Genomic DNA, 8,825 nt, shown 5'->3' with positions numbered 1-8,825 from the left:
ATATTCGGATGACAAATCATGGACGAGTTGTACAGGGAATTTGGCACGCACAATGCACACAAAGTTTTTTGTTTGAAATCTGTAAAGGATGAGAAAATTTGGAAATACAGGAGCGCAGATGGGAGAATAATATTAAAGCGAATCTCAGGGAACTCGCGTAAGAGGATGTGGACCCTTCGGATTCCATAAAAGACTAGGAATTCTTGAGGTGAGTGGCTATTGTCTCCTCAAGGACTCGGTTACAGGGAGTTGGTTTTAGTCAGTTTGTTTGCCTGTAAAGTGTTGGGAATCTTGTTGTCGTGGTTTGATCGGAACCTGGAACCCTGGCTGAATGAATCGAAGTTACATTAATTGTCTTGTCGCGAGCTGAAAAGTGCCGATCAAAGCCGTGATTGAATAATTAGTTGCTTTTTTTGCAAACGGTTTCACTGTCGTAATACGCGACGTATCCTTGACCTGTTTACCGACGTATTTCATTTGTCTCGTCACTATTATTGTTTTGGTAAACAGAACACGATCGAGTTGCGTAGCTGCGTGTAAGACGACATTTAAGTGTGACACACGCTTTGAAAAACAGAAAGGAATTCCACTACCACAAACAGAGGCATTCAGAATGTAAAAACAGATCCCAACAAAACACATGTTTGTTTCTCGAGTAAATTATTCTAGTCTGTTTGCAGTCATGGCCTCGGAACCAGTCACACCGGGCGTGCCAAAGTGTTGTATCCACAAATTACGTCAGGTCACACACGACCCAAGCGCACGACTCATTTGTTAATCTGCCCTTCATCACCAGAGATCACAGGCGAGTGGTTAGCAATCTTTTTTATTGGGGAGGACCTTGTCCTAACCTCCGTCCGGAAACCGATTATTCTGACTGATATTTATATGGGTTTTGTCAGGCCCTCGTAGTAAATACTAGGTCAACGCCTCGAAATAGATAACGACCACTTCCTTTCCGATCCTTTTAAAATTCGTCTTTCACACATATTATCATTCAATGCTACATAACTTGAGTGTAAAAGTGTTACTAAATAAATAATCGATACGTCGCACTGAATGTGTGCGAAATGTTTTTGTAATGGTGACTGCTGATGAGAAAAACATTCCCCGTTTTCCTTTACTGCTCCCGCAGGAATTAAACAGTCCTTGAGATTCGCTAGCAGATTTCATTTGCTAGACGTGTCATGTGAGTAAAAACAAATAGAGGACTGGACGACCTGGGTTCGATCCCCGACGGGGGCAGAGGATTTTTTTTTTTCTCTAACCTCTGCGTTCAGACCGGCTCTGGGGCCCACCCAGCCTCCTCTACAATGGGTACCGGGGTCCTTTCCCGGGGGTAAAGCCGGCCGGGGCGTGACGTTGACCACTCACCCCCATCTAGTGCTGAGGTTAAAAATGAGTAGGAGTTACTTCGTCTCTCCTCCCAAGTGCCTACGTGGCGTATAGTGGGGCAGATTTACTTTTTCACTTGCAATAAATTGAATTAATGTGGATTAAACGGAGGTCCCCTGTTCAAAAATTCTAGTACCTAAAGCAGATTATCTTGATTTGGGTTCTTCGTTGTTTTTCAAACTTCTTGTTGTTTGTTATTCCGTCAATATTTGTGGAGGCCGAAAGGTTGTCATTGACGAGGAGGTTATGAAATCTCTGCATTAGATAAATAAAATAAGATTAGTTGTCCTACTCCTTTCTCGTCCCTACCCCCATTTGTCTTACGTTGATCACGTTGAGCAATGTCACTGAACCGACGATAGAGGCGCTGGGGGCTTCCCATCTTACCGCACCTTGGGGCTGAGACGGCCGGATCGTGAAGCTGACCACTTAATTCCTTCTGGAGCCGAGGCTATACGTATAGTTCGCGACTGTAATCTTGAGACTTTCAAGGAATGCAGTAGGTACGAAGTATTAAAGGCAGACGCCATCTTTCCTCCTTCACCCCGCAAGTCTCAAGATTACAGTTGCAAATAGTACCTCAACTCCTTTAAATCTGCCGTTGTGGTTGTATGTTTGTGCGCGTCATATCATAAATCGTATACATGTGTAAGTCGTTCACTGAGTCATAGGAACGTACGAAATGCGATCACATTGCAGAACTAGAAATGATCTTTGTGAATTGGTGTTTATCTTAAGAAATGTAGTTTCCCAGTAACGTGATGTCATAACATACGAATGGACAAGGTAGTAATAATTATTTATCCGTTTACTTCTCGCTGACAGTAACGTGGTGCAGGGGTTAGCCTGTTTGTTTACTTAAAGGGATTGAAGGTTTGAACTGCTGAGTCGAGTCGACGTTTGTGTGGTTAAGAATTTCTTAAATAATGTCGAATTGTTCGTGATATGTTTTTGTCTTCAGTCGCGTTTGTAAGGAAGTGCGAAAAATACGTCGTTTGGCTTTTTCATGTCTGTCTGTCCACGTCATAGTACAAATGGATTATCATGACTGTTTTTGATCAAGTTTATTTATTTATTTTTTTATTTTTTATTTTTTTTTTTTTTTTTGCATGGCAAAACGGGGGGAATCCAATACTCCAGAGTTTGTGACGTCACGAAGCAAGAAACATCGCTACGAGCTCAGAGACTCACGAGTTTAAACCCATCAGGCAACTTCATGTGGGTACCAGAAAAGACATCCAACGAAGCGAGGTCCTTTTTAATTCTATTTCTGAACACGAAAAATACGCTTTAAAGTAAATCAGATTCTTAAATGAAGTGGTCACAAAACCCATCCACCAGACCGGGATAATTCGTCTTTTAAATCGGTTTGTTTCACCACCGATCGTCTATCGACCTATGTTTATAAAGGACGAGGTAGAACGCAAAAGTGTAGTAAGTGCTTCTTTCGTACGTGAGGTCGACACTCCCGATTTCATGAGAAATTTGGAAAGCTGCGATGGGCTGGGAATGTAGCTCGAGGTAACCGAGGGATGCGTACAGAATTTCGGTAAGGAAACAGACGACTTTGAAAACCGAGGAGATAGAAATTAAGATTAAGATGGATCTTAAATAGATGATTTTGAGGATGAGATGTTCTTTGCAAATTTGCATTTTTCTATAGTCTTTGTGTTCAGTTATTGTAGTTACAAATCAGTTTGTTTGTTTGTTTTTTTCCATAGTTTTTATTCTGAAATCTTTTTATCTTAAATGAGGGTAAAACTGTGTGGAGTGGGTAAACATGTAAGATGACTTGTCATGATCATGATAACATGTGTCTAGTGTGTCACGTTGAAGAGGTTGGAAAGTATCGATTTATTGACAGTATAGGACGTAGCTTATGCGCCATCTGTACGAAACATTAACTACTGGGATTTAACCTACTACTCTGGCTCGGTAGATAGTCACGTCGACTAACTTTACGATTGGTGAAGAATGGCTGGTCACGTACAAGACGATGTTTCCCGTCGTGAGAATTTATATCAAAGAAAAATTTTACTTACTTCGGTTAATAATTTAATTATTATTAAATGTGACGTAAGGGGGTCGTAAGGCATCGCTGCCCCTTCAAATCACGACACATTGAACCAGACTCCAGAACATCACATTTAACGCATCTCAATGTATAGATGGCTCCGAACACAAAATTCGAAAAACGACGCCGGGCGTCGCGACGCCGGTTATTGACAAAATCATGTAAGACGCCGCATGTGTTACTTGTGGACCTCGGGGAGGCATGGGAGACAATTTTTAAAATCGACGATCAGCGTCGCGACGTCAGTCATATTTGCGACGCCTATAATGCCAACAATTTGAGAGAATATACTCAGGATGTATTTGGAAGGGATTCTGGAAAATCGACGCCGGGCGTCGCGACGCCTTTTGTCGAAAAGCATCCCAAAGGACGTCTAATTTGGCACAGATCGATAACCGAGCGTCATTGGAGACGGTTTTGAAAATGGACGCCGAGCGTCGCGATGCCCCAGGATATGCCATGTGTGGGACAGGTGGTCCTTGGGATAGTTTGAACAACGAAACTCTAAAACCGACGCCTAGCGTCACGGCGTCCTTCGTCGCTAAGTACCCGTAAGACGCCATATTTTTCATGTAATAAACTCTGAAACCGAGGGACGCCATCTTAAAACGACGCCGAACGTCGCCGCAGCTAACGCCGGGATTCCTGCTTCGAAATTGAAATTAGTAAGAACGACGTCCGACAGGATTCGGGGAAACCGACGCTGAGAATGACGACGTAATCAGCAATGGCGCTTATAGCCTAGACTTGGATAATGTTAACATAAAAAACCTCAACTCAACGTAAAAACCTCAACTTCCATATTGTAACCGTATACAAGCGTCTTAACCTAACAACCCAACCTAACCTAACCTAACCACCTAACCTAACCTAACCTAACCCATCCCAACGTAACATAACCCAACCTAACCTAACCTAACACAACTCAACCTAACCTAACCCAACCTAAACTATCCCAAGCTATCCTAGCCATGCCTATGCTAACCTAACCCATCCCAACGTAACATAACCCAACCTAACCTAACCTAACACAACTCAACCTAACCTAACCCAACCTAAACTATCCCAAGCTATCCTAGCCATGCCTATGCTAACCTAACCCATCCCAACGTAACATAACCCAACCTAACCTAACCTAACACAACTCAACCTAACCTAACCCAACCTAAACTATCCCAAGCTATCCTAGCCATGCCTATGCTAACCTAACCCATCCCAACGTAACATAACCCAACCTAACCTAACCTAACACAACTCAACCTAACCTAACCCAACCTAAACTATCCCAAGCTATCCTAGCCATGCCTATGCTAACCTAACCCATCCCAACGTAACATAACCCAACCTAACCTAACCTAACACAACTCAACCTAACCTAACCCAACCTAAACTATCCCAAGCTATCCTAGCCATGCCTATGCTAACCTAACCCATCCCAACGTAACATAACCCAACCTAACCTAACCTAACACAACTCAACCTAACCTAACCCAACCTAAACTATCCCAAGCTATCCTAGCCATGCCTATGTTAACCCAAAACGAATTCAACGGATTATTTTTATGATGCCTTTAGATGTGCGAGGCGTCGCTGCGCATTCAAATGATGACACATTGAGCCGGTCTGAATTTCTGGATGTTGTTGAAAAAATCGTGTAGAGAAAGTAAGTGAGCATCACATGACCGTTACTCAAATGCCAAAAGGCACAAACTTTATCGTCTCTCTCGACGTAATCAGCATTTATAAGTCACTAAGCTACCTTTAGGATTTCTCTGGTCATGAAGTCTGCGTAGACTATATTTGTTTCTTGTTTGCTCCGCAGGAGCGCTGGAATCGCGGTGGCCAGAAGTCGTGTGAGACGTCAGACGTCGGGTGTCATAATTTGAGTGACGTCGAGGGGACCGGTTGCTGGAGTCTGTGACGTAAGTAGAATTCTGTAGATATTTGTTTTTGCAGTTGTAAATAAACTTCGAAACTGTCATCAGACAACGTACAGAATGGAATTTGGTTATTACCGTTTCGGAGGGGAATCTGTTGCTTGGTTTTAGTTGGTTATGAAAGCAGACTATACTTTGTGGATAACATAGAATTTTATTTAAATTTTAACTTCGGTCAATGTTGTTATTAAAAAAATTATTTCTGACTCTCTGGAATATTAGTAATGTGATTTGAAGTCGTGCTTTTGTGGAGATCAATTAGAATATTGGATTAAACGCTGTACGTTCGGAATTTAATTAATTAGATTAGAGTCTGCAATATTGTAAAGCTATTGGTGATATAGTTTTAAAGTTGTAAATAATAATGTCTTAAATTTCACAGAAGTTTAAACCAGCTTTTGAAAACGTTGTAGCTAATTGTTTGAAACGAAATTAGAGAGTGGCCAATAACATTTAGATTAATATTCGTAATTTATGAAATTGGAAATTTATCTTGTTGAATGTTTTTTTATTGATTGTACAGTGAACTGAATATTCCAAGAACCTGTTTTTAAGTATTTTTATTTCCGTTCGTGAATCAGCAGGCAAACCTTTTTAAACATCTCTAGCTTATACTTCCTGGTAAATATAAACTTTGGATCATTACATCCTGTTCCATAAATCAGTGGGACTTGAAATGTCGTCATTAGAATTAGTAGATCGTTTCTTTAACTTAAGTAAGAGTACTCTTACATTTAAGTTAATAACAAGAAAATATTCAGAATAATAGTAGTTAAGAAATATTCTGTTTCGTATGCGAATAAGTAAAATTGTACTTAATTTAGAGACAGAGATCTTCATAATCGCTGCCATGAGAACCTGAAATTATCGAATTTACTTTCGTTCGGGGAATCAGAAATCGTTCATATTGATCTGTTTCCATGTTTCTATAAATGTGTGTCTTTATACGTAACTCCAAATTTCCTGAAGAAATTTAACTCGTGTTTTCTGTAACAGCAAATAATTGTAGTGTGCTTCAGATATTTTAAATGGTCCAGTGCCTCTGTGTCTGTCTCCTCGTTTTATTCAAAACCCATCGATGACTCACAACATCCCGTTGCCACGGCAACTCATTGGGGGGGGGGGGTGAAGGAGACTTTTTTTTATCTCTGCATTGAGCAGGCATTGGTTTTCGTAACAAAAGTGGTATAAATGACTTAGAATTAATATTATAGGCGAATTCCATATTTATCGCGACCCAAAAGCCTTTCTTCTGATTTTGAACACGTTTTTTCACATGCGTTTAATGTGCTTGGTCCTGATTATTTATTTATTACGAAAATCGTTTACCAGGAACATAAAAATGTGTTTCTTCTTGTTATAACTAAATTTTTAATGGAACAGATTATTCCTTTTGTGGAATATACAAAAATTTGAGGTTCCCACGGTGAAGATATCTTCTGGTGTATGGCGCCGAAGTTTAGGAGGTACTTAACGATTTATTCGTCTATAATGACCCTTATGATGGAGACAGTATCTCTGAAACGTCCGCTAATTTCTACCAAACTACGTACACGGCGCAACATCCCAGAAGACGGCCATCTTAAGTAGTAGAGATTCAGTTTCCGTCATCTTCCACCGATGTTGATTAAGCCCATAAAACTTAGATAGTACGTAAATCTGCGTTGTCATGCCGACAGGAAGAGGGAAAATGTTTTACGAGTTGATTTGTGTTCACGTAAAAGTTAACGAGTCTTTTTTAAAACGCGTGATGCTGCACACTACATCGCTATATGGACCAGACGCACAATAAGGCAGGAGGAAAGGCTTATGTGACCAGAATAGTGATCCAGCAGTCGTGAAATTGAAACACATTTAAGTCGCCTCAATATAAGCCATCCGTCTTCGTGAAAGGCAGCTTAAAGTCTGGAAGCACGAAGGAAGTGATAATTGACTTCAGTGAGACAACACACTTAAGTTGTTATTCATTTTAAGCCATGTGCATTTTTATTACAAATACTTTAATATGTAAGTTACAGCGTTTTAAAATGGCGGGAAATTTAGCACTGTAAGGAAAATGAGAAATGTACGTTCTTCTGAATTTTATTCATCGTTTAAAATCCTAGAAATAAAGAGAAAAATTCAAGAATTGTGATTCGTCGTTTCTGTCGGACACCATAAAAGGTATTTCCACCTGAAGATGGGAGCAGGGCCAGCTCCGAAACATACGTGTGGTGTTGTCTTAGAAAATTTAAACGATGGATGAAGTTCAGACTAACAACAAAATTGTAGATGAGAAATAATGATAGTAAAAAGAAATGACTTGTGGAAACTGAGTGTAGACGGGAAGATAATATTAAAATGGATCTTAAAAAAATAATATGTGAGGGTGTGGACTGGAGCTATCTGCCTCAGGATATTCAACAAGAGGGGTTTTGTGAACACGGTAATTAACCACAGTAAAGGGCGAGGTATGTCTTGACCAGCTGAGCTACTTGTAGATTCTCAAGATTTAATCTGCTCCATGGAGTTAATTGGTTCTTAGTTATTAACAGCTTCTGGACGCGTATACAGTGATTTTGATGGGTTCTGTAATGGACAATCTGCACCTTTTAAAAGATTAATCTTGGTAATTATGTAGTGGGTTTATCACATTCTCTTGTAGCCTTAGTTTAAACAGAGGATTATCTCTGGAAACAGCTATGCAGATTGGTAAAAAAAAAAAACAGTGAACCCAACGTAGTGTTTCGTAAAGATTCTTCTGACATTTCGTGACATTTTACCGACTGTGACGTCACGCATGATGTGATCACGTGACATATTCCTATTCGTATCTGCATTCGACATTTTAAAATACTTTGGAAGCTCGTATTACCAGCTTTTGCATTCAGTAATTTTGCATTTTGTCCTCAGAGTGTACGTATGGGTTTAATATGATTAAATTATGAATAAATAAGGAAATCTTAGCCTAAACAAAACTAACCTTCTGAAAGCACAATTTACCCCCCCCCCCCTTCCCACAAAATAATGAGTAATACAATTTTTTTTAAGCCTTTACAGTCGAAACACACTTAAAAATAAATTGTCAGATTTCTAGAGAAATGCTCAGTGCTTTGTATTAGAACGAAATGAGATTTCAGGTTCTGACGGCTGTGAGCATCAAGATTTCTTTTTTCCTGGGTTGTTGCGCCGTGTAGTCTGGTAGAAGTTTACCGACGTTTCAGAAATGCTTGTTGCACCGGGAAACCTCTACCAGACAACGCTGTGTAACAAATCAGAACGCTGTCGTCTTCAAACATTTGCAATGCCTTTTGCCTGTATACTGCAGAAACAAGCTAGAATTTATCCTTTCCATTTGGAACTGTGCCCTGAACATGTACAGAGGGATTACGCCCCTGCTGTTTCGTATTCAACCCCGACTGTGCCATAAACTTTAACGT

At 40.2% G+C, this 8,825-nt stretch overlaps 1 protein-coding gene across 1 annotated transcript in view; it reads left to right on the top strand.

The window, feature by feature from the left end:
• The window catches only part of LOC110833593 (dnaJ homolog l(2)tid, mitochondrial), a 35,399-nt gene that overhangs the window by 22,842 nt on the left and 3,732 nt on the right, over window positions 1–8,825 (top strand). Inside the window, exon 5 of the mRNA XM_087346081.1 lies at window positions 5,292–5,391. Coding sequence (XP_087202207.1) covers window positions 5,292–5,355 — 64 coding nt within the window. The 3' untranslated portion in view covers window positions 5,356–5,391. The remainder of the gene's footprint in view (window positions 1–5,291; window positions 5,392–8,825) is intronic.

This window comes from Zootermopsis nevadensis, unplaced genomic scaffold (genome assembly GCF_977971745.1).
Source record: "Zootermopsis nevadensis isolate Lab colony 2312 unplaced genomic scaffold, Znev_1.0 Znev_ptg000001l, whole genome shotgun sequence".
NCBI classification, from domain to species: domain Eukaryota; kingdom Metazoa; phylum Arthropoda; class Insecta; order Blattodea; family Termopsidae; genus Zootermopsis; species Zootermopsis nevadensis.
Note: the sequence above shows the minus strand (reverse complement) of the source record. Positions and strands in the feature narration are given on the sequence as shown.